We start from the raw sequence: 26323 nt of genomic DNA, 5'->3' as shown, positions 1-26323 counted from the left end.
TCAGGTCTCTGTCTCGGGCATCAGGGAAAATTGGCGTTTTGAAAACGGTGAAACGAACTTTGGATGTGTTGACATTTGGATGACCTTGCCCTTAGACTAAAGGATTGCCCTTTAGGGCGGAACAATTACCCGGTTTCTCGAAGGGTGCGCCGATAGGAAATACTATCTAGGGCAGCCGGGAAACCGGAATTATCTAAAAGTCATACAGCACTTGCGTAATTCGACCATTGCTGGTGATTGAAATGGTCTGGTTTTCAATAAACCAACAAACTTGGCAAATGTACTTTATTGATAAAATCATATACACAAAAATACTCGGTTTGAATTTCAAAATATTTCGTCTTATGTAATAATAATAATAACATTGTCCGTTTCCCATCATCCTGGTCTGCTAATTGAGAATATTTTGACTTGCCTTTCCCTTCTTATAACCCTGACCAAGGGGTAAAGATAGTGAATTCCCGAAATGCTTCTGCCAGACCAAAATGATCGCAAATTATCAAAATGCAGCAAGATGTGCTCCCCAAAGAAAAGCCAAAACGCATCCGACTGACTAAACCAATTCTGTTTTAAGATTATTTGCAACAAACGGCCAGATTAATAGGAAATATTTTTTTATAGAACAGTCGAATAACAGTAAACAAAAGAAAAGGGAGATCGGACAATGCTTAGTGTATAGGTTGCACTTGATCCAGGGTAAGTCAGATTTAAGCAATGAGTTGAAAAACACCCGGTCCGTCTATCCTCGCTGATTTGGTCTGTCATACGAGAATGGCCGGATACAATCAAATTACTAAGGTTAACATATGTTTACGGGCCAGGAGGAAGACCTTCTGGAATGAGCGGTATATGATCATATAACTGAATGTATTTAGGATTGCTTGAGAGAATGATAATGAAGAAATGATACCCCGCCTATCCGTGATGACTCGGTCATTCAGAGAAGGACGATGGGAATGACCAAATTTCTAGGGTACGTGTTTGTCTTCGGCCCCAGGAGGAGCTGCTAAACGAGTGGTAATCCGTATAATTAAATATAGGACAAATCATGGTCCGCCTACCTTCGCCGATTTGTCTGTCACACAAGGATGATCGGAACAATCAAATTACAGGATATGCTTTGATTCTAGGAGGGAAAACTACTAGAATGGGTACAAAGAATTGAATGTATTTACGATTGCTTGAGGGAATGATCTGAAAAAATCATGGCAGGCTTATCCTCGCGGATCTTGTTTACAGACCAGGGTGTCGAAAACGACCAAATTTCTAAGATAGGTCATCTGCTTTGTGTTCAGAATGAGAAGTTACTGGAATAAGGGATATGTTCGTAGAATTTAAAGCATTTAAGAATGATTAAGGAATAGCTATAAAAATGCTCGGTCAGCCTATCCTCGCTGGTTTTGTCTTTACGATCAGGGTAGACGAAAATGACCAAAATATTTACGACATAATCAATAATAAGATCAAACTATGCTGTCATATGTTTTTGTCCAGGGAAGGGGCTAATGGAATGAGTGGTTAAGTTCATGGAATTCAATATTTAATCTGCTTTTTCTAGCTGGTTTGTGTCTTACCAGAAAAATACCAAATTGCAGACCTGAGGTGAACCTTCTCTTTCATTTTCCTATCACTATTTCGTTACTTTATGCCTCACATAAATAAAGATGAAGACGTTTTATTAAGAACATTTGCAGTTAGTATTTAGAAAAGCCTCGAGAGGTATGGACATTCTCTATTTTTTCTTCAATTGATAAGAGGCGTATAAGGAAGGACGCCAGCTTGTCAGGTTCCGTTTTGTTGCGCGTATAATAGGCGGTAATGAGTCTGCTTTCATCTTTCAAATGAGGACACAATGTATGACAATTCATGTTGAGATATGGCGTTTTTTCCCGAGTGTGTTGGGGAAATAAACTACATACTTTATTTTTTTTTAAACGGTGGCGACAGAAAAATTCGAACTATGTGCAGATGATAGGAGAAGAAGCAAACGACCTTTTATTCCCCACGGTTTTATAAGAAGCCCAAAACGGCACGCGCCATGTCGACCGCTAATTCGGGAGATATGTATAAAATGTAAATAAATTTGTCTTGATTTTACTGAAGATAAATCTATTTGGGTACCCTCCCGTCATACGGTGGAACGTACTAAGGCACTGAATCTCGATGGCTCAAGAATGACGTCTATTTTTAACACATCAAAACATCTGCTTCCACCACGTTGCCCGATTATCGCATTTTTAAACAACAATAATCATCACGAAACACTTTAAGATTAGCGTTCATCCAGTATGCTAGGAATGCTTTTACTATACGGATTTCTCTTATCGACACATTTAGCGTGAAAAACATTGGACAGGCGTTCCAACCGACGATTCCAGCATTTTAATACGGTTTTGATTTAGTCCAAAAAAAAAAATTTCTAAGGAATTACTCCTCTTCAGACCACAAGAGGAACGAGCCACGAGTTGCGTTTTCTTCCATTTTCCGGATTTTAAGGTATTTCCAAGGTCAAGAAATGAATTTAGGTAGAAAACCTGTACCCAACAATTATGAATATTGTTTCCAAAATTCGAAGGTAAACATTCCAATTCAGGAAGAATCACGAAAATAAGAACCACCATATAATATTTGCGACGGTCAAGGTTAACAATTGAACCTATAGGTGAGAAATGAGACATACAAGAGCCAGGTCGTTTCTCATTATCTTGGTTCATCCCTAATTGGCATCTTCAGTCTATTTTTCAGCATTTAGCTAACTTTAATAGTATGTATGTACATGGCCTATTTTTAATTGTTACTTTTCCCAACGTATAAAACCAACTCGAAGAACAGCAAAACATTTTCAACAAGCGAAGAAAAGCGGACCAGCATCTCAGATATCAAACGACAGCATTTACACCCTAAACATATCACCTAAAAAAAATCCCCAGGTAAGAAAAACTGCCGATTTTTAACTGTGCCTAAAAAAAATATCAAAGAGACTAGCCAGTGAAAATGGCGAAACTATTAAAACTGTTCGAGGCTAAACAAGCTACTACTTCTAAGATAACTGAGAGGTTCATCATCCGCACATCTAACTAACAAATCTTACATTGAAAATATCAATCCAAACCTACAAAACCGTACAAGGTTTAAATTTGGGAGAGAACACTTCGCGTTCACACAAAATACTCTGTTTAATCTTAAAGTAAGAACCGAGAGACATAAAATACATTTCAACCACATTTCTAAGTTTATCTTCAATGCAATTAACAGTACAATTCGTCACTTAGCAATCAACAAAATTGCTGCACGATTGTTTGAGCAAGTTACAAGAGACATAAAACACGTTTAAGCTAAAGCCATGTACTATTCATACCCACCCTTGCAATCAGCAAGATAGCTGGAGCTAAGACCGTTGCTCATATAGGATCAAGATTATACAAAAAAGTCGTAAATATAAAAGGAAGACTACCACGACGAAAGAGCACGATATGGAATTACTTACTATAGTACTTAGGAACTTGCAAGAGACAAACTTATGGGGGTGACGAGATGAATAACATTCGAGCGACGCACAGCGAGAACAGGCGGACCAGTTCAGATCTAATTAGATAAAAATCGAAGACAGACCAACAATAATTCCGGAACCGTCGAGTATTGGTCGACAAAAGCGAAGACCACAGGACGATCCTCTTTGTGTCATCAGGTTTTATTTTTACCAAAGCCAATCTCAGCGGGGAAAAAATCGTTCGCTTGTTTTAATTTAAATTAAATCTTACACCACAATCCACTATAAACAAATTACTTTATTAATCCTGCACTGTGTAAGATATTTTTATAATAGTCTTAGTTATCCTTACTCACTTTACTACTATGATGCTGCACATTAAATATAGACGATGTGTTTTGCGACACTATGCTAACTAAATTATTGATTATTTTAGCCTAAGTATAACCACAGATAAAATATAGTAAAAAAATTACTTTTACATTTCAGATTAAACATATTAAAAGAAACTGAAATATGATTATTTACATCAATCTCGAGGGCAGATACGCACCGGATACTAAAGTTGGTCTTGGTTTGACGTCCATAAACGACAGGTTTCAATGACTCAAACTGTTTAAAACTACATAGATATGTCTAATAGTAGAAGACGTGTTATGTTCACTGTGTGGTGTTTGGTGTTTAGTGACCGTTGGTTAATGATTATTTGGTGATCGTGAGATGCGGTCTGGTATGACGTAGGTTTTAGAAAAACATTTTCTTTATCGTGCCAGCCAATGTTTCGATTTTTATTGAGATCAACTTCAGGGCCTTGTGTTGTCTGCTTTCAACAAAAAAGTTCTCTCATTGATGCAAGTTTCTTCTCATTGTTGGCGATGTCCTTCAGAATACTCTTTGTTTGGTGTCCATATGTAGTCATAGAATCCCATGTTCTTCGTTCTTGGCACGATAACGAAAATGTTTTTCTAAAACCTACGTCACACCAGACGGCATCTCACGATCACCAAACAATCATTAACTAACGGTCACTAAACACCACATATTTCTATACAAGAAGAACGAAGAACATGGGATTGTATGAACAGATTTCAATTACATATGGACACCAAGCAAAGAGTATTCTGGATGACATCGCCAACAATGAGAAGAAAAAAGAATCGAGGTCACGATAGCTCAAGTGGTAGAGCAGCGCGTACCTAGCGAAGATCATGGGTTCGAATCCCGCTCGTGCCATTGACTTTTTTTATCTCAACTAAAAACCTTAATTGTAATGAGAAGAAACTTGCATCGGCTATCAATCAGAGAACTTTTTTGTTGAAATGCGGACAACACAAGGCCCTGAAGACGATCTCAATAAAGATCGAAACATTGGCCCGATAACGAAAATTTTTTCTAAAACCTACGTCACACCAGACACCGCATCTCACGGTCACCCAATAACAATTTATGTTCACTACTGAAAATTTTAACTGAAAGTGAATTAGCAATCAGAGATTTATTTTCCAATGATCATCTACTTTTAGGTTGAGGAAAGTTATATAAATATACCCTGTAATTAATAGCTTTACAGAAAACGAGAAATGGGTTGAACTGATGGAACTTTTCGTTACAAAACAGAAAAATAAATTTTGTTGGCACACCAAGTCTACAAAAATGATACATAAAGACCACGTAGTGAATCTAATTTCAGACGGAATATAAGTTTTTATTAATCCAACAGTTCCTTTTTAAATACAATGACTAAGAATTGTCTAGTAAGAGGAGATGAATTGGTCACTAAAAAAATTTCGAACTATGAATATGAAGATAAAAATTTATTTCCAATAATCATCTAATATTAGGATGTTTAGAGGTGTTACATTAATTGGAAATTATTTAAACGCACATACTGTCTAAAATCACGAAAAATCGTCTGGTGAACTTAAAAACAAATATTTTTTACTAATAACCATTTGGACTTAAAAGGGAGAATGTGTCAATTAGCAAATTTTCAACAGTTAATTTTAGAGAAAATCTGCGGGGGGGGATTGCTAAATAAGACATTGCTTTGTGCACCAAACAAAAATGATAAGCATGTACTGAATCGACATTTTGGGGTAAATTCCTTATCTACGTTTTATTAATATCTGCCAGTCCCTTTTTATTTATTCAAACAATTGTCTAAAACTTGAAACTGAACGTTTACTAAAGAAAATTCACAAACAGTAAATTAAGAATGAAAGATTCTTTCCAATAATTTTTCGAATTTGCTGTTTTGATGAGAGCTTTTTAAATATGTAAATTTTGACCAATAATTTGTAGTTTTACAAAAAGAAATGAATTTTGGCAGTTTTTGTACGCTACAAAATTGCAACAGCATGTAAGACGTTTATTGTAATACAGAGTGGATGTCGTCCTCTAGCTGAACTGAGAAACTAATTATGGTGATAAACATAATGATTAGGTATATATCACTACATATTGTAAATCATTAGAAATAGTGTCACGCCCTGATTAAGACATACTCCACAAAAGTAAAGACGACGGAACTAAGTTTTTCTTATTTTTTTCCAATTCGACTTAGCTCTGATTTTTTATACACAATGATAATAATAACGCTTGTATATAGATGAACAATAGCACAACGATTAACCAGGTAAGTTGAGGTAAAAAGTTCACAACAGGAAATTAAATAAATTATCAATCAATGTGTTATGGCACTTGTCTATTTTGTGTTTAACTGATGCTATCGTCCTGCAGACCAGTAGGGAAACTGTATTAAGAGAGGTAACTTGTAAGTAAAAAAATATAATAAAAAAGAAGCGATGTGTAGCGAGTTCTCTTTTCAACCCTAAATATTTATTGCTTACAAATGCTTTTCTAAAATAAGTAGCCTACTGTACACAATGATGCCTTTCAAATAACCATTTTGACATAGGATGTTTTGACGGGAGTTTTGCCAATATGTCAATTTTCCCTAATAATATGTCATTTTGCATAAAAGTTTAAGAGGAGCGGATAAATTGGTGGAACCAAATACCAAGAGAAGATAACAAGGGGAAAAAATTATGTCGGTTCATCAAAGATTCAAAAATGATATGGCATGTATAGCATGTACGTCAACAAAGTGGAATCGAGAATAAAAATCTTCCAATCAACTAGAACTACTAGAACTTAATGGGTTTTGAGCATTTTTTTTTTTAGTTTAAATTTTCACTAATAATTATAATTGGAATAAATTCTTACCACAACAGCACAAAAAATTAATTCTGTTGATGTACCAAAGATACAAGTATGATAAAAACTAAGGCAACGAAATGAATCGAATTTAAAAGTTAAATTCCTTATAAGTTGTATTAATCCGCCAGTCCGTTTTTATTTAAAGGTAAAGCCATTCGGCTTCTTGATTTGTGTCCAACATTTATTTCTAAACCGTTGACTAATGGATTTTCCGGGGATGGGAACAGTTCATTCACTGTCGTCTGATAAAAACGCCCACTTTATCCTATCTTTTATGTTGTTGATTATTTAATTGTGGGAAATTTAAACGAAAGGAATGAAGGGCCGGATGAAGTTATAGCAAGTCCGTTATATCGTGTCTAGGTGCATCAGTTGTCTTGGGCGTTGGTGGAGCTATCGATCCCTAGTCGTGCTGGGGAGAAAAAAGGTCAAGTTCACAGTGAAGGCCTCGGGAGGCAGCGGATGTTTGCACAGAGGCGGTTGATTGAAAAGAAAACATTGGGCGTCCGTCAAATGAACCTTAGTTTACATACGGAACAGAGGCAGACGTAATCAGGTTGGGCAAACAACTAGGTGAACTGCCAAACATCGGATCAACCACCCGGTGGTCTTACAACTCTTGCGAGCGCATTGTCACGTCCAAACTCCATGTTTTTGAAAGGAAAAAATCGTACTATTCAAAGTACGCTGCAGACTTTTCCATTTCAATGGCAGCAGATCCTTGAAAGTGGGTTTTTAAATTAAAAATAGACAAGACGTAAATAACATCGTGATAAAAAAAGTTTGTCAACGCAAACTTAATCCTAGTTTATAAAAACACAAACTGGATCGAACAAAGATTAAACCAATTTATAACTAATGTATAAAAAAAAGAAACTTTCTATACGGTTTAATACGTTTATCCAATTGGAAATGTATCATCATACAAATTACAACTGGGCAGACGAGGGTCAGTCATCTTCAGAAAAACACATAAAGATTGCAAAAGAATTAAAAAAAGCAAACATATTAACTCAAACAGGATGAAAACAACAGCGAAAAAACTTATCCTGTTAATTTGTGACGAATGATCGCGAAAACTGGCAATCCGCCGAAAGTGGAATGACGCCGCGTTTTGATGGAACTAAATGGCTATGAGAGCTGCTGTAAAAGTTCGTAAAAATAGTGGTGACCCGTCTTGGGTGCTTGGGCAAGGGGTAAGTGGTCAGGATAAGAATAGGCCATTCCGATTGGCCTTGACTTTACTAAGAAAATACCGATCTTATAACATTTATGATCTGTGGTGGAAAGTATTATGGCGCCAGTTACGAGGCAACAAGAGAGAAAAAAAGGATCCTTTTATAAAAAATTCTTATATCAAAATCATAATTCATTCTCACTGTAAAAACTTTAAAAAATTCATAATAATATTTTGAAAAATATTTTCTACACAAATATAAGCTAAATTGCAGTGCTCCAATTTTATACTGCTTTCTTTTTTTATAAAAATCATAATGTAGCCAATGAAATGTACACGCTAACTAATCTTCGGACGGCCATTAAAATCCCTTGACGGATGAAAGAAGTAAGAGAAAAACTTAGCGTAGTAAGTAAATGTCCACAGATACTTAAAGATCAAATTGGCCAAATTTACAGATTATTTCAAACCTAAGTACTGCAAAGCGTTAAAATTAATTTTATTGTATTATTTTAATTATAAATCATAGGAGATCATGAATTGACTTCATTGTCTGCCTAACTCACTGATTTTCTAAGTCGGGCTTGTTTCCGGTCTGAATGGCGTCTTGTCGCAACCTGCTTATAACCCTTACAAATGGCTGAACATAGAGAAATGCCAAAAGTGTCAGACTGAATAAAATGATTGGAAATAATCCAACTACAGGTCCATATAGATTCTTGCAAAGAGGAAAAGAAAACCACTGGCGGGGCTACGGAGGTTGACTGAAAACCTAAAGCTGGCCAGCGAGTTATAAAAACCAGAAGAGCACAATAGATCTACTTAAGTCGAGGTGCTTGAAAAGATGAACATGCAGTTCGCTACTTTTTACCCTAGTTTATGTTTACTCATTTGGTCACAAGAGTTTAGTTTTTGGTCAAGATATAAGAGGGAAATATATTACATAATATATTAAGAGTTCTTAAGTTGTTCCATACAAACGTTTCAGCACTTCGTCGGTTTGTCAGGATTAAAGCAGGGTGAAGCAAGACTCGGGGAGTTGTTTTTTATAGTCTCTCCCTGCTTGTATCCTATACCAACTGCTTAAAATAGACGACAGCAAGGATACAGCAGCTCTTGAACAACATAACCTGATCTCCAAAAGTACCTTTCAGAGGATACTTTACTCAAACAACAACAATCGTTTATGAAGTCCTGACACAGGACGAAGGATTCTTCAATAATTTATACAAAATTCATACCACATGCGTTGCGCCATGCCTTATTGCCTTCATTTCCACAATTGTTAGCTTATTTCTACACCTAAACATTGTTTTCCAGTCCTACCATTGATATTTAGAAACACATTATAGAATACTATAGTGAGACAGTATCTAGGTTAAGAAAATAATTTGAACATACCCATGAATTTTGAATCGATGTTAGGGAACTAAGATAAATAAATTCATTGAAGTCGGTTTTAAGGTCAAAATAATTACCTGGGTCATTATCAATCGTTTGAGCCACCGAGTTGGATTAAGTTTGCGAAAAAGAAACGTATCAGGCCTACTTATTTTTCCAGAGAATCGATAGCATTTTGTGAAAACGTTATTTAGGGATAGGTTACACCGATAAAAAGAGGGGTAAAGTTTGAAGAAAAATACCTTTTTACTTCGCCAGGGGGCTTATTGATCACTATTGCAACCCCACATACAAACTAAAGGGGTAAAACTCCCCTTCCTACCGGTGGAATGGAAATGGGGTTGCAAACAAATTAGACACATAAAACAAAACGCGTGCGATCGTTTTGTAACGGCTGATCGATTTTTCGACATGACCGAGCATGGTACATGTCCTACCAGCAAGAAAGACTATAGATATCGACTCCTGTGTCCTTATTTAACCGTCCTTCCGGCCAAGGCGGCTCCCCCCCTTTAATTTGCTATTCAAAAGGAGCTGATTAAATAAGGGGGATAGGATAAATGAATGCTGGAAACTGTAAATGAATTTCCCATTTGGCGAATGTCATCAGCAACTCCAAGAACTCTACAAGTAGGAGTATATAAAAATTAAATAGTTTTAGACTAATAATCCCTTATGATTTTCTTTTCTTTGGGTCCATTCTACTTTTTATTTATACAAGGAAAATACCGTAGTTTTCAAAATAAGGCACATCTTGCAAACAAAAGTAAGTTTTTCCTCCCATGATAATTGCAAAAAATTGGCTGCATGACTGTAATGTAACGGAGACCTGTGACTTACAATTCAGGACAAGAACAAGATCAGCTGTAAGAACATGGGACTAGAAGTTCTAAGTGGTTGATCAACTTGTGTTTAAAGAAGGGTTCCCAGCTATTTAAAAAGTCAACCCTCTTCCTTCATGTATAGTTAATGATTGAGGGGGCTGACTAGTAAACAGCGTAAAAATATCTCTTATATACATTCCATTATATATATTAGAGTTTGATCATTTCTGGTCGTCCTGGTCAGCATATCCTCGACGTTTCGGTCTGTCGGACCCGTCGCATTTCGACATATTCAGCGGTTGGTTTCGTTTTTCAACCAGATTCGACCACAAGGGGAAATCTCACAATACATAATAGTATTTTAGAGAGAAACTTTATGGTCCTTTACTAAAAAAACTTTTTTTCTGAAACAACTTTTCACCCAATCATCTCAAGTGCGAGAGCATTCTCGGCGTACGTCCTTGTCCACCATTTCGCACAGTGTCAAGGACTCATTAAGCACGAGTTTAAACAGTAATGAACCATGTGAAGACAATATATGTTGGATAAGGGGTGAAACGATTTGTAGAACAACCTCAGCTCTCAATGATTAATAACATTTTGTAAACAAAAACTTTCTGACCGTTTTCCACCTGTGCAAACCATTATTTATACTTTTTCTCCATTGCGTTATAAATTAAATGGTTATAAATTACAATACAAACGGCGTCCTTTGTCCTTAGAGATCCAATTGACTTCGTTTGTTCCGTCGGTTTTTCAAACAGTTCGTTCCCTCCGATCAATACGGTTATGAGACAAGGTAAGAAAGTCTGTAGTTTAAAAATTTTCCCCCCAAAAAAGAAAAAAATGTTTAAATCTTAATTAGGCGCCAAAACAATAAAAATAGCTGTGCTAATTAAACCATCTCATCTCTTCTGCATATAGTTAACCCATTAACCGCTCTTACCGTGAAACAGAATTAAATAACTTATTTAATTATTAATCATCTAAGAAAAAATATATAAGTTAATGAAAAAATAAAATAAGTAGGGCGTTAAAGGTTAAATTAATACAAGGGGTAGACAAAAACGAAGTTCAAGCATCAAAATTGTTATCATTGTTAATGGTTTTCGACAATTTTTGATCAAGAATGGGAACAATTTAAATAACGGGACCAAATAATGCGCAATAAAACATTATCATATTCTAATTACTGGTAATAAATATACAATAAGTGATTTTTTTTTAAATTTCTTTAATATTTAGGTGAAAAATTGTTGTATGTCAACAAGGATTATAAAAATCAATACTTTTCTAATTCCCATTCTTCCGGCGGATAAGAGGGGATCGGTTATGGCAAAATCAGCTGACCACAGTACTATTGTCATCCTGTCTGACGAACAGGTTTCTAAATCAACTACATCCAATATTTACCTTTTTTGATCAGTAATACAATTAAACAACAATGATGAAGTTGAATTTAGTGTTACGGCGACGACCAAACACGTGGTATATAGTAGCGTAGTACGGTGTGTCAAAACAGCTGTAGGAATACTGGCGATACGGGTGCTCGCAAGTAACGCATCTTTCTCATTTGAACGTTATATTTTGAAGGAGAACAAGAACTAGTCAAGGGGTGGGGAAAAAAGTTAACAGTGCACAGCTATCTAGCCCGCAAGTCTCCCTTGACTCCAAGACAAGGGTAGAAATAAGGAGACTTTTATAAGTTTATTATTATTTTCTAAAGACAATAAAACTGCGATTGGAATGTGGCCTGATTAAGAGTCGGCGTAACAGACCTCTCCGAGTTGGATCCAGTCTTCTCTTCCTTGATGACGGTGAGGGAGTCCATGCCCGGCGTCTGTCGGCAGGAGGGTCGCCACGGGCTTCTCTGCACGCCGGCCGCCGAGCGGATCAAACTGGCCTCTCCGTGGGCACAGATGACCACGGAATCCTGCTGCGAACGGAGCGAGCGAACCGCCTCGACTGAGAAGCGACCACCGCCTTGAGCAGATCCGCCTGTGAATGCGCATGTTTCGGCAGCCCCCTCTTTCAACTACACCCACGACGTGGCCGAGGGGCGAAAAATTATTTGAAAAAGTTGCTCTTCCGGAGGGGAAACCCTCTTTAACTTATTAGGAAGGCGTAGTAAAATATTTCCGGGAAAGAACCCCTGAATTACCTAACCATTAATTAATAACCACGGTTTAACTATCTTTGTTTAAAAAAAAAGAATAAGGGCTCTGGAATTGTTTCGCACACTAACTCAAAAAAAGAATAAGGGCTATGGAATTGTTTCGCACACTAACTCATTTCTTAACTTAGATATGCTTAAGATTTAATATTAATCAATTTATGTTTAGTATATTAATTATTTCAATTAATTATTCTTTTTATGTAAGGTCTAGGTTGAGAAGGAAATGTTAGTGTCACGAGGGGGATTCGAACCTACGACCTGTCGCTAACTACTTGAGCTATCGTGACTTCATATAGAACTTACATAAAAAGAATAATTAATTGAAATAATTAATATGGTCAATTATACCACTAAACACAAATGGATTAATTGGATACATAATGGATTTTTATGTAAATTGTTGGGGTTGGTGTCCGAGAGGATAGAGGTCACGATAGCTTAAGTGGTAGAGCAGCGGCGTGTTGAGCAGAAGGTCGTGGGTTCGAATCCCGCTCGTGACACGAAGAATGCCAAGAAGCCATCAGAGCACTGAACTCGAATTTTACCGGCTCGAAGATTGTAACTTTGTTATATAATAAAACAAATACTTTGCTGACTGGAATTGAGGGAAATGAATTAATGCAGGAGTTATGCATGAAGTTATGCAGTTATTAATGAAGGAATCCCGTGCTTGAGCAGCAGCTGCCCCGAACCTGTACCGGTCTGTGGATCCGTAATACCGGAAAATGTCTTAGAATAGATCTAATATATCTCTTTACAGGATTTTATGGAAAAGAAATAGAACCAATTTTAAACGAACTAAAGGGGGCGGAGCCGTTTCGGATAACCCAATTTTTCGGATAATCCATGGAAGGTGTTGGCATGCGGTAGAAACAATTTCCAATTAAAACCGAACGATCCATGTGTTTTACATACAAATATAAAGAGTACAATATACTGCAGCCGAAATGTAGACCAGAGAAAAAGAGATTGATTTTCTCATCATTAGCTAGTTTCATCACCTTGCGGTTTAGCACTTAAAATTGTATTCATGAAGTTAAGATTTAGATCTTAACCACTGTTGATATCCTAACACCATAATTAGCTGCTACATTTTGCAATAACCACCATTCACTCACACCATTTTTTTTACTGAAACAGTTTCGGTTAAGTCGAATTCGGTTAAAAAGGGTTTGACTGTAATGAATTCATTACAGGAATTGACAAAGCTCACAATCTTAACAGATTATTCGAAAGAACACGAAAGAAAAATGGGCAACATCTGAGAATCATCCTGATCCAACATCTGCAAAGAGGCTGAGGAAACCACAAAACACTTGCCGACAGGGTATGTTTTGGGACGTGCAACACAACCTTGGAAGTACAACCTTTGCAATTTGATCTAGTAATTAATTTCTTCGATGAATTACGACCCAACGGTGTAAGTGAAACAGGGGAAGTAGAAGCTCTTCATCAATGATTTTTTGATGTAAAAAAAAGATTGTTCATGTTTGTTACAAAATATTTGGAAACTGCATAACATACTTAATAATAACACATTTCAAGAGAAAATGCGTTGTCTCACACTGCGTTCATTTCTGCCAAATTTCACTATTAAAATAACAATAGTTTATGATAAAACTTCACAAATGAACTACATTTAAACAATAATGAACGACAATCGTTTTGGCCTCTTAGGACAGGACTGTCTTTTCATACAAAATATAAAATAAATTGTAAAATGGACATCACGATATATTTCAACGATACTCTCAAACCTAATCTCAAGTTTAGATGGTCAAAAATTTGAAATAAACAAAACAAACAGGACATGAAAAACCTTTTAACTCGAGGGGTTTGAGAATATATCATATACATTCATACCACTTCAGATCAGATCAAACAAGTAAAAATTGAAAAATTGGCTGAATAGGTTTCCGGCAAAATGAATATGACGTCATTTTTTATAATGCAAAAATGTTTTGGATTGAAAAAAATAGTATTATGACAAATGTCGAAACGAGCCAGCTACACGAAAAACAACGAGGATAGACGGACTAGGATGATAAGATACGACAGAACACTCCAAAGGACTCAATGAGATACCCCATCGTTTTTGTAACTTTATAAATTTAAATCTCATAATGACATGATATTTATTTCCTTGTATTTTGACCCTCTCCAATAAATGGAATATGCGTTATTTGATTAATAAAACTTTAATTTAATGAAAAATATGAATGAAACAACCCATACGGTCTATATTCCGATGGGTGCACCACTTTTGGCCTTCGAAAAGTCCAAAAAATAAACAGCTTTAAGGAAAATAGGCGTGTCAAACATTATTCCGTCTAGACGCTTTTGGCGCCCGGCCACGAGGTCACATCTCTCGAACCGATGTCCTATATAACGATTTTTTTTTATCTTCGACTTGTTACAAGCGGATGTAGCAACTTTATGACGTACTGGTTCCACCGGGGCGATCGACGAGCTGGTAATGTCCCATTCTGGGCTAACAAGGCTCCGGGACGATGTGTGTACAAGATGATTGGGCCGAGAGACGATAACAGCAAACACGTGCCGCACAGCCTCCACAGTCGGATCGTTCATCAATCTGCACTTAACAGTGTGCTCGTTCAACCAACAAAAAACAGGCACATCATCAAACACACGACACCATTTACTAGATATCAAAAATTGACATAGAAAAAAACTCTCTTTTAGACAGTGAACAATGAAATGTTGTTTATTTTTACACTAAAAAAACCTTATTGTTTACAAACAACAATATTACTATCCGTTTTAAAAAGTAAGCTTTAGAAGGGCATCGAACTTAGTAACAAGCATAGACAACAAAACGTTTTGGTTCCAACTTGCAACGAAAACCTCTTGGGAATTGGATTATGTATAAGGAAAGAACTTTAGTTTGGAGAAAGTGCCGTGATAGTTTTCACTAAAAAGCTGGAAACATGAGTGCCGCATGAATTAACCGAGGCGCATATGTTCACTCGACTCGAAACATGTTGTTCTCTATCAGCCTTTTTGCCATGAAAATATTTAATAACCTAGAGGGTCAGAAACCTAAACCTGTAGCCTACAAACCTTCACCAAACAAACACTAACTCAAAATCACAGGACATGGGAGAACTAGGTTTCATATTATAGAAAATTCGAATTGTACATTCAAAGAATATTTAATATGTATATGAAAGAGCAGTCCACTGCCGGCGTGGTCTAGTCGAACCTTTACAGGCGTGACTTAATACAAGACCTATATTAATTTAAAAACAAACATTAGCACCATTAAAAGAATTTCTACCCAAAATCCCATTTGGAATATTTTAATTAGATGTAGATGATTAGTCAGGGTGTATTTTGTACAGCGTCCTTTAAGAGCTATTGAATCCCCCATTCTGTGCTTATAGCACATCGGTGAGTGGTCCAAGTTCATCTAGGAATTTGATTAGTAGGCCCGGTGGTTTCAGAGGTTGAATTTCTTCTAAGGTTACGTTTGAAGTCCCAAAGCACTTTCTCCTGCGGGCAAGTATAGCACCACAGTTTGTTAATAGGTATGTTGGTGTTTCCTCTGCTTCTTTGTAGAATCTGCACTCGCCGTGGTTTTGAAAATCTTCAAATGTCCATTTAGTTTGCAATGTCCTGCTAGGTTTCGTAGTTTCTTCCTGCTTCTCTTAATACATTCGGTTACTTCTTTCTTTCCAAAGTTAGTAAGCAGGTTCTTGGATTGTTTATGTCCAATGGGTGAGTTCCATTATTCCCTTAATTTCTTTTTTATCCCTCTGTCTAAGGTCCTCATTGATAGTGTTCCTATGCCACAGAAGGGTTCGGGTCAGCCGTATAGCAGCCCATTTTCTTGCAAAGGCGTCCACGTTCTCGTTGCCTTGTAGTCACACATTTCCCGGGACCTAGCAGAGGCTGACTTTTTGTTCTGCATGCCTAATATGCTTAGTCTGGTTTTGCATTTCAGCACCATCTTTGAACTAATGATGTTGAACTTAATGCTTTGAAGCTGCTTGGCTATCTGACATGATAGCTATGTTCTTATTTTTGTACTCTTTATTTAAATTGAATTGAGTGCATCTCTCGATTACATAGGCTTCAGCTTGAAAGATATTGATGTATTTTTCCGTGGTTTACGAGCATTTGGTTCCAGGACTCTACCTTTCGTACCTGCTTGTGTTCCAGTAGATAGTGCCATTTTAAAACATTTTAATTAACAATAATACTTATTTCATTTTCGCAATTTTATGTTTTATTTAATGAAGTCAATATATAATTTAATAGTGTTGCAAATTTGCTGTCCATTTCTTTGCGTTACGTTTTATTTTGTATATATTCAGGTTATTTTCGTTACTAAGATAATCATTTTATTTTTAATACGCTAATATTTTCATTATCTACTCCCAATTTGGCATATATATATATATATATTTTTTTTTTGGGGGGGGGGGGTTAATGATATATTACCCATGACTTCTCAAACTACCATGACCAGCGTGAGTGGGAAGCAAGCAAGGCGGGAGAACGGGCACAACGGCTGAAACACCCCGACAGCCACGGCCGACCTAATATAAATATCTGTTTATTCTATTTGTACATTATACACGTTATTCATTATGTGGCACGTGGTAACAGAGTTACTATTGTGAGGGAAAAAGCCTTCACTATTATTTTATGAGAGCTGGCCATTTTTATAATTTTAATTCTAGTTACATATATGCACCACAAAAAACACAAGTAATTTCATGATATGAGTTTGTCTGCTTATAGATATTCCCAATTGTCTCGTTTTATTTTATGAAAATTTGCAAAAAGTAGCAACCTTCTCTGGTCAACCTAAGAGAGCCTGTTCTTTATGAGATAACGCTCGCCTCTACATATCAACGTAAACCTCATAGAGATCCAATGAAGATCTTTGCAAGACATCCATCATCACCGAACCTTTCCTCAACTGACTTTAACTTTTTTTCGTTTGCAAACTATTGGAAAAAGGATATATTTATATTTTGGGCATTACCAGCCATCCTAGAAGCTGGTAGGATTTTCTCTCTATTTGGTTATAACCCTGACCAACTGCTGAAGACGGCGAAATGCCAAAAAGCCGTCAAGATCAGTCAAAATCAGCGCGGGTAGACAACAAAATGATCTGAAATGTCCGAACTCCAGTCCTCTTAGTGAAATTTAGTAATCTTTGCATTTATGAAATGTTAAATACAGTTCTTCAACCCAAGCAATTTAGATGAAATTTGAGTTACTGTAGAAGGAAATTCTTTTAGAATTTGTTACAGATTCTATACCATAACCAGGAGGTTAAATAGCACATTATATTTTTCCAGCATGTCTTTGGCGGATCTGCTACAAAATCCAGAGGACCTCTTGACTAGTAACTCAAATTTCAACCAAAATTGCTGGCAAAGAATTATTCTTAATATTTCTTAAACGCAAAGATTTATGAATTTCTCTATGAGAACTATGAGTTATGAACCTATTGTTTGGTTGTTTCCGAACATGTTGACCTGTCTATCCACACTGGTTTGGGTAGTCAGGTGCATTTCGCAGTTGGTCAAGGTGGTTAACATTTTGGTATTTAAGATGAACAAGTAAGTGATAAACTTCTTTTCATCACCGTCTGAAAATGTTCCCCTAACTATTCTAACGAAGAAAGTAAGTTCGGGACTTGCCTTACCCTGCTTATACCCCTAACAAATCGCGGAAGATGACGAATCACCAAGACCAAAACAGCGGGGTTAGGCGGTCAGAATGGTGGAATACAACCTACATATAGGTTAATCACTCCAATGATCTATAGGAAAAATTTAAAAGGAATGGAACTTTTGTTACTAATAAAGGGTTTCTGCTAAAACTTGACATTGTCTACACATATACTTCGAAAAAATATCCCTGTTAAGAGATATACATAAAGATTTTATATTATTGAATAAATACTTGATAATGAACATCAGTTTTCCGTCGTCAAAAAACAAGGTTATAGTGGACAATCCTGACATAGTACCATGGATTCGCGATGGATGACAAAGTCGGAGGGTTATGGTTGTGATGAATACCTAATTTTTTTTCTATATTTTCCATATTACATAACCTAGTAAGCAGATTTATTATTTGGGGAGGGGTCCAAAAATTAAAGTGGTATGGTAGAAATCGAACCCACCACCGCGCGGTCTAAGAGCCTAAGTCTATCCGGTTCACTATGTTTATTTATTAAAAAGAAATTCAGGATTCAAGTACCAAGTTTTCTAAGAGTGTTTGAACGTTTTTAAGAACATTAAAAAGGTATGACATGGTTCTGATAAATATAATTGGTCCCAATTAGCTAAGATTTTGTAAATATATCTCTACGTCCTAATAAAAAATATTCAAAAAGTCCACAAAAAAGCGATTAAATTGGTTTAAGCAGAAAAAGAAATCTCTTTCAGATCAACTAAAATCTACGTTTTCTCTGTACCATGCTCAAAATGCAATAATCAAAAAAATCAAAGAAACGACTTACTTGTTCGACTTGGAAAGGTTGGGGTCGCTGGTTTTCCTCCTTTCCCGGAGTTGCCTCTGCAAATAAAAGCAAAATATTACAAAAAAGTACACCAAATGTCGCATTTCATATTCATCAGTGTTCTATGAGCGTTTTCAAATTAATCGACTGTGTAAACGCGATGGTTCGTTTTTTCCGGAGACCGTGGGAATCACGTGGTTGAAATTGAAAAATGCCAACAACCGCGAGGTCACGAAACCAACACCCAAGGAATAGTCGAGCGAGGCTTTAAAAACCTTTTGTCCGTTGAAATGTAAAAAGGAAAAGATAAGCCTTGAAGCTACACTGATTGCTTGATCCGCCCATAGTCAGTTCGAAGAGTGATTGAATAAGAAGTAAACCTGTTGTGCAGATACCTCAAAGTTCAAACATACTCGGTGTTTATTTTTCTTGGTAATTGGCAAATTTAAGCAGGGAGAAAATAATGTCTGCGGCGTTTGGGTGAGATAAATGATACGGAACAAGTTGAACACCAATTAAAATTTTTAATTTTCTATTTTTCCTCTTGATTTTATTTCATATGGGTTCACATTTTGACAAATTTAAAATACTTGGTTTAAGATAATTTAATGATCTAATGATTTTGAAATTCAACGATCAAATCGACTAATTGAAACCACTTAAACTACCCAGGTGACATTATTTATATTTCTATCATATTTTTATAAAAAGGTCTGCTCATCTTCGGTTGTCATCTTAAAGAGGATCGTCAGGGTTATAAATAGTATTCACTATAGAAGTTACTATCTGTCATACGTGTTTCGACTACTGCCTGGATGGAATTGTTCTCGTCTCGCCCTTTTTATAATCCTGACCAGCGACTAAATATATCGAAACGCGTTTGACGGACTAAATCAGCGAAAATCCTCACAAGTAGTTTATGCCAATGCAATCAATCGGTCAATCTCAACGTTCAAAATTCGTCAATTTTACTGGAGGATTTGGTTTAGGTGCTTCATCCTGAATACATGCCTGTACATTCTTAAGATGCAGAAATGTCAAAAGGTGTCTGACAGACCAAAACTAGGGGTTAATCAATATCAGGTCATTGAAGTGATTTGGCAGCATCGATCCCACCTCTGCGGATTGGGAAATGTCGAAAAAGGTTTGCTAGAAGGAAAACAATGGTGGTTTCATGAACTTGCCCACCCTGCTTCTACCCTGACTAACCACTGAAGATGGTAAAACGCCGAAACGCGGCACACTTAAACAGCGAGAATGAGATAATCAGGATAAAGTGAAATGATCCAAACTATTATCGCCATGTAAACCCGAACTAGAATTTTCACAACTACTCTATGGCAGTTGTTCGGTCAACCTGCGATTCACCGTTTTACTGGAGCATTTGGTGATTCTTCGCCCTTCTTAAATCCCTGACTGACCACTGAAGATGGCAAAATACCCGTCTAAAAGAAAAATATCAGCGAGGAAAACAAGAGCTATCCAAACAAGTTATTCTTCATTTAATTTCTCCTTACAATTAATAATAATATATAAAATCTATAATGAAATTTTTATTGAGATCTTGTGTGGAGAACATGTACGTAAGTAGTTCCGAGCCAACTTGGTCAGCCTATCCAGGGCGGTTTGGACTGTCAGGTGTGTTCCGGCATTCGTCTAGAAGGATTGCCACCTCGCTCTGCTTATAATCCTGACCAACATCAGCAGAAGGCGATATGCCGAAACGATTCTGATAGGTCAAACCAGCGAGAATATGCGGGTCTGAATGATCGGGTTAAATTAATTATAAATTCACCCCCTCGTACCTCAACAAAAAAACTCATGATTTTTATTTTATATATTATGGACATAATATTTTAAGGAGTACTCTGTAAACTAGGTACAAGGTGAAATAAAGGGCCTTGCAAATCTGGTAAGTTTCAAAACGGAAGGATAAAGCACTCCAAGAACATGAATCATCACATTTATCACCGGCAAGGTGTGTTCAACCTCTCCGGTGAAAAGAATAACTTCAAGAAACAGATAGTTTAAATCTTACAAATCGATTTAGAAAGATATTTAAGCATGAGAATCAATCATTTCTACTGTCTCGCGTGTATAATGTTCTTTTGGAGGATAAAACAAAATTTTGTATATGACCTTATTAAAATAAATACATTTTTTATTATTCCACTGTAGGATTGCTGTTTCCAAATTACAGAATGTATTTACTCAAGCAAAAGATTTAGCAGACGGGAAGAAATTTCAGAGAAAAACCCCTGGGTAAATGTAAAATACCCGTCTCAGCATCCTCTAACAAGCAACAAGGTGTGAAAGAAAAATATTATTTTCTGTCAGTTCCTGCGGTAACTTCTTTATCACCGATTATACCATGCTGTAAGGACCCAGCCCGTTATTCCTATTTTACTTTCCGTGGTATTACTGTACAGGGCGAAAGTAACGATGTAAGTCCTATGTTCGGGCTTACTAAAGACGATCCGTTAGCTCCCCAGGCGTGCCGGTGCGTTCAACCCGGCCGCGGTTTAACAAAGTACCATAGGACCATTGTCTCAAATTATCACTCTCGCCTCTACAATAATATTAGAGGCTAACGAAAATCGATTATATACAGTTCTCTGCCTTTTTGAACAACGGAATCAAGATTAAAACTTTGAGTGTACGACATAATGCACGTTTGTCAAATAAGTAATGACGGTTTTAATGACTGAAATCATTCGATAAAAACAAATATCACAATTAGACCAGAATGTCTCTATTTTAAACCATTTTTGTTATCTTTTATTTCCTCGAGTGAGTCAGAGCGAAAGCATCAACCGCATGAAATAACCAAAGAATTTTTTTATATTTATTATATATTCGGATATAATTTACATGTAACTTCGGAATATTCAATAATTAAGCCGCAAATAGCAATCTAAAGCCAAGTGGCAGACGTCGGTAATGACCATGGAACGGAAGCGGTCGTTGCAACCGGTAAGGTAAAGACGCAGGTTTGCTGGCATCTATCATCCCACGCCACGTCCTCCGACAAACTAAGCAATTACAAAATCTCTAATTCATCACGCCAAACTGATATTTATTCTCTTTGAAACTGCCATGAGACAAAAACGTCCCCAGACTATGACTAAAAAAGGAAAGAAGACAACTTACCTTTTGGTGTATCCGCTCCTTGTAGCTCTCGGACCTGTTGATGGACGCACTATTCGGTTTTGTTTTTGTGACATGTTGCGATCTGGAACAAAATCAATAATCAATCAACCATGTAAGAACGAAAGATAATATAAGATACTACATAGTTAAAAGTTATGCTACTGCAGAGTTCGAAAGAATTAGTTCAAACCTACACCCCTTTTCCTAGTCGCTATTTTAGCCAAGTGTTAATTAAATTCCCCAGTCAACAAGATACATATCAAATTGTACAAACTGATCAAACTGGATTAACTACAAGAGAGTATCATTAAATTTTATTTTAGCCTCTACAAAGGCGGCAGTTGACCGTATAGACCTCATTCAGGAGGGACTGGGTTTGTTTGACATGGTTAACATTGGAAATATGTTATTCCAAAACTAACCAATATTGACGAATTATCAAAATTGATGTAATTTTTAACCATTTGGCCTGAACTTTAAAAACGTGTCTGCCCACCTAGGTCACACTAGATTATATCCCTTCATCACACAGTGCATAAGGACCTGATGATGTAGACTTAAAAATGGATCGGCTGTGGATTAAAAGAAAGGAAATATAGATAAATAAAATTCAAATAAAAGTAGTTAATTTTGATAAATCCAGTAAACTAGATAAAATTTATAAATTGGTCCTTTCATCGCCTGTTCTTTGCCTGTGGCTCCTAAACCTGAACTCCTAACCCCTATGATACCAAATTTCTAATGCATATGCCAACCACAGAATTAGTTTTTAACCTATGGGTTTATGTGTTGTAAAGGTCCTCAATGGATGTAGTGATAAAAATATTAATGCACTACGTCGCAGGTCAGTACCAAAAATCAATGTTGAATGATGAACCTGCATTTTGGTCGTTTCAGATCATCGAAATCCCTAATCGTAATATCCTCGCCGTTTAGATTTATCGGGAGGAATTTTTCTATTGATCCGATTTACTTATGCTACCACTTCCATTTGATCATTTTTTATTGTTTTATTAGTGTCGTTTAGTAGTTCAGTAACGTCTACTTTCCAGGGAGGATCATCAGAATGTTGACATGCGAGACAACTTTCATCCAGGCTCTGACAAACCATATCAGCGAGTATAGCCAGGGAGTCCCATTTTACTTTAATTACCTTAATCAGATACACTTTGCCATAGTTCAATTTGCAAGTTTTCCATTGCACTTAGTTACACTCCATAAAAGTTTAAAAACCATTACAAAACTACACTACAAAAAATACTCCGATATTCATTAGGCATCACAACCTCGTAGTCTCGTCTTTTTGACCACCTGGGCCGCTTATTCTCGCTATTTTGGCCTGCCTTGTGGAACTGCGAAGATTGCGAATTGCCGAAACGCGTCTGACGAACTATTCACAGACAAGGAACTCGAGACTACGAATATCCGACTAATAAAGTTAGTATGTTATTTATTATTAATATTGTAGTTAATAAAACATAAATTTGGGAATAAATACGCCTCGACCGTTATAACATTCCAGAATTTACCCACATATACAATGTTGAAGTTGTTTGATTCAATAAGCCATGGTATACCATGCCAAAAATCATTGCTATCTCTAAATCGATTAAAAATTGATCATAAATTTAACCTAATCACATTAACCGTATTTAGTTAATTAAAACCCAGAACATGAGATTTGTTTATTAGTTATCCAAGGTTTACGCGATCAACCTATTTTCGGAGGGTCGATAAGTTTTGATCCTAAGTTTCACAATTTATCACCACAAATCCGGAAAACTGTAATCGTGAAAAATAATTAATTAACGAATATTAATAAGCTAATATCGTTCGATATAACTGCCCAACCAGATCAAGTAGGGCTGTATTACATTAAATTAACGGGCTTCGCACCAATTTGCAATTCCATCCAATAAAGCCTCGTTTAAAGTCCATAACAGAAGTTAAAACGTATGGAGTGTTATGTAAACCATACAAATTCTTGGACAAACCGTATGTACACTGGAAAAATGAAACCTTTTGCCCGTATTTAATTAAGGAAAATTGGTTTAATTTTGCTAGAAATCTTTTCTTTTTTAAAAACTAAACTGAATACCAGTCATATTAATACTGTATCAATTAATTAATTAAAACACGGAGTATTTGGTTAAATGAACAAAACGTTTATAAGCTCTGAGAATTTTTGAAACATCCGTTTATCTAAATTGTAATTCTTCAACAGCGTTAAATTTTGTCAAGTTCTGATTTAAAAAATTCACTTTTATTGTGTAATTTAGTCTCTTTTGTTGTATTTAAATCATATAGGCCAATAAAAATCAATTTTATAAATACTTAACGTCAGCTCTTCGAATCATTGATCTCTTATGAACTGAAAATAGCCAAGCTGTTTAAATTATAAATGCAGTCTAGGAATTTAGACATTTTATACTTCATAAATGCAAGGTAAAATCAGGGTGATGTTATTCGCCTAGGAGACCCTGATTTATAACACTGCGACAAACATAAAATGTCTGGTTTGGCAAAATAGCGGGAGGAAAAAAAATCTAATTTAGCGCAGAGTTGGAATAGGGTTAGGAGCGAAAAATAGAGCCCCCCCCCCCAGGATAAAGAAATCGGAGAACAGATACTTGGAAGCTTACGTAGGTAGTGGATGGTTCCTCTGGAACATATCCGGCGGCTCGGGCGAAAAGCGCTTAGCCGAAAGCCAAGAACGGACTGGAAATAAGCCTGGGCTTAACTTACTGAGGGAAGAGGAAGCTCTGTTATCTGTTAGGAAATGTTCCCCTCTCTGTCGTTCGGGCGGGTTTACGTCGTTCGCCCCTGACTTCTACACGGGTCGTTCAGTTTTAGATTTATCGTCAATTTATCTATTTCTATTCTATTCTATTCTATTTGTTGTGAATTATATAATCAATCTGAAACATGAAGTGTCAAAAAATTGGACAACAATTATAGACATTTTTTGTAAACGATGTTTCTCTTCTCAAAATTGTTGTTAACAACTATCCGGATTTCGAGAATTAAATGCTCATCATAAGATTAAGTCTCTCAACGTGAATTGTAAATGTGACTTGTAAATCCACAGCCAAAGCAATTTTGAACGTGCAAAAAACGCGAATTACAGTAATACATTATATTGAGTAAATATTAACATAATAAATATTAACGAAATATTATCCTAATATCTACTCTGAAAGATAAATAATTAGGGATTATTTGTATGTCGAATATTATTTAATTAAAGCTTGTAAATTGTAAGTCAATCAAAATCTGTTACACTATTTATGCATTTTTTTCCAATTTATTCGAACGAATCTAGTTCCCTCCCTTTCATTGAATCTGTGTAAAAGTGTGTGTTTAAATTGAATTTTAGTTATACTTTGTATCACTTAGTTTATCCTTAAAATTCAGAAAATTTGTTCGATTAGAGGCAACTGTTCTTTATCTTTAATTTCCCAGCCGCTTCTCCTATTTATTTGATACTTCAATCATTACAAGCAAGTTTGTAAACCACTTCTTAATAAGACGTCACCCTTGCCTGTAGGTTTTGAGGCGATTTTTCTAAATGAGCAAGCACCTCTAAGAGCAAGACTAAATCCTTCACGTTTTAATTGTTTGTAATTCTTTTTTATAATTAATTAACGGGTGTTAAAGAGAGTTTCAACACACGGTCTTAAATCCAACAGCTCTACGGGTCCATGGATGAGATCTGCTGGTATCATAGTGCCTGTTGTTATGTTTTTGTAATATACGTCTACTTCAATTAGGATATTTACTATGCATAGTTTCAAGGCTAAAGTTAGGCATCAGGCAAAAGTTACCAATTTGTAACAGTAGTTTAACGCTATAATTGCACATTTAAAAGTAAATCGTCAGTGGGTCGGATCGAGACGAACGCTATGTGTGAGTGGAAAAAGTGAAAATATTATAGTTTCCTGAAGTTTGGAGAATTTATCCTGGTTATAAATGACTTCGGAGGACTTCCTGGGACCCAGCGTCTTTTTTAAATCCATAAAAACAGGATTTTGTTTAATTTTGTAAAATGTAGAGTTGGCCAACTTGTAAGGGTTTTTATTTATTGTATTGATAATTAATTTAGTAATTGAATTTAATAAGTGCATCCTTTTTTTAAAATTTACTTTTGCAATATAATACGTACAATTTTATTTTGTCGTATTTATAAAGCCTTTTAATTTGCCTTATGTATTGTAAAGTGTTTTGAAGGTTCACTATTCCTGAAAAAATAGTGTGACGCCCGAATTATTTACATATTATTTTTTTCATTTGTTTAATGTTTTTTTCTTTGATGAATCGAGCCCAGGACACACTTCTTCACTTAGCGTCAGGCAACCATAATTAACTTGGGACTGATGTCATG

The 26323-nt window shown here is 36.1% G+C and overlaps 1 protein-coding gene and 1 non-coding gene across 9 annotated transcripts in view; one reads left to right on the top strand and one right to left on the bottom strand.

Annotated features, from left to right (window-relative positions):
- The window catches only part of LOC106666708 (rho guanine nucleotide exchange factor 11), a 237147-nt gene that overhangs the window by 78410 nt on the left and 132414 nt on the right, over positions 1–26323 (bottom strand). For all 8 annotated transcript variants that reach the window (XM_014394066.2, XM_014394068.2, XM_014394070.2 and 5 more), the window contains 2 exons: positions 21943–22024; positions 18793–18848 (listed from right to left, as the gene is read on the bottom strand). In XM_014394066.2, the coding sequence (XP_014249552.1) occupies positions 18793–18848; positions 21943–22024 (138 nt within the window). The remainder of the gene's footprint in view (positions 1–18792; positions 18849–21942; positions 22025–26323) is intronic.
- Trnan-guu lies at positions 12715–12787 on the top strand. Its single transcript has one exon. It is a non-coding gene; the product is annotated as a tRNA-Asn (tRNA).

This window comes from Cimex lectularius, unplaced genomic scaffold (assembly GCF_000648675.2).
Source record: "Cimex lectularius strain Harlan isolate CLEC.00 unplaced genomic scaffold, Clec_2.1 scaffold2, whole genome shotgun sequence".
Classification (NCBI taxonomy): Eukaryota; Metazoa; Arthropoda; class Insecta; order Hemiptera; family Cimicidae; genus Cimex; species Cimex lectularius.
Note: the sequence above shows the minus strand (reverse complement) of the source record. Positions and strands in the feature narration are given on the sequence as shown.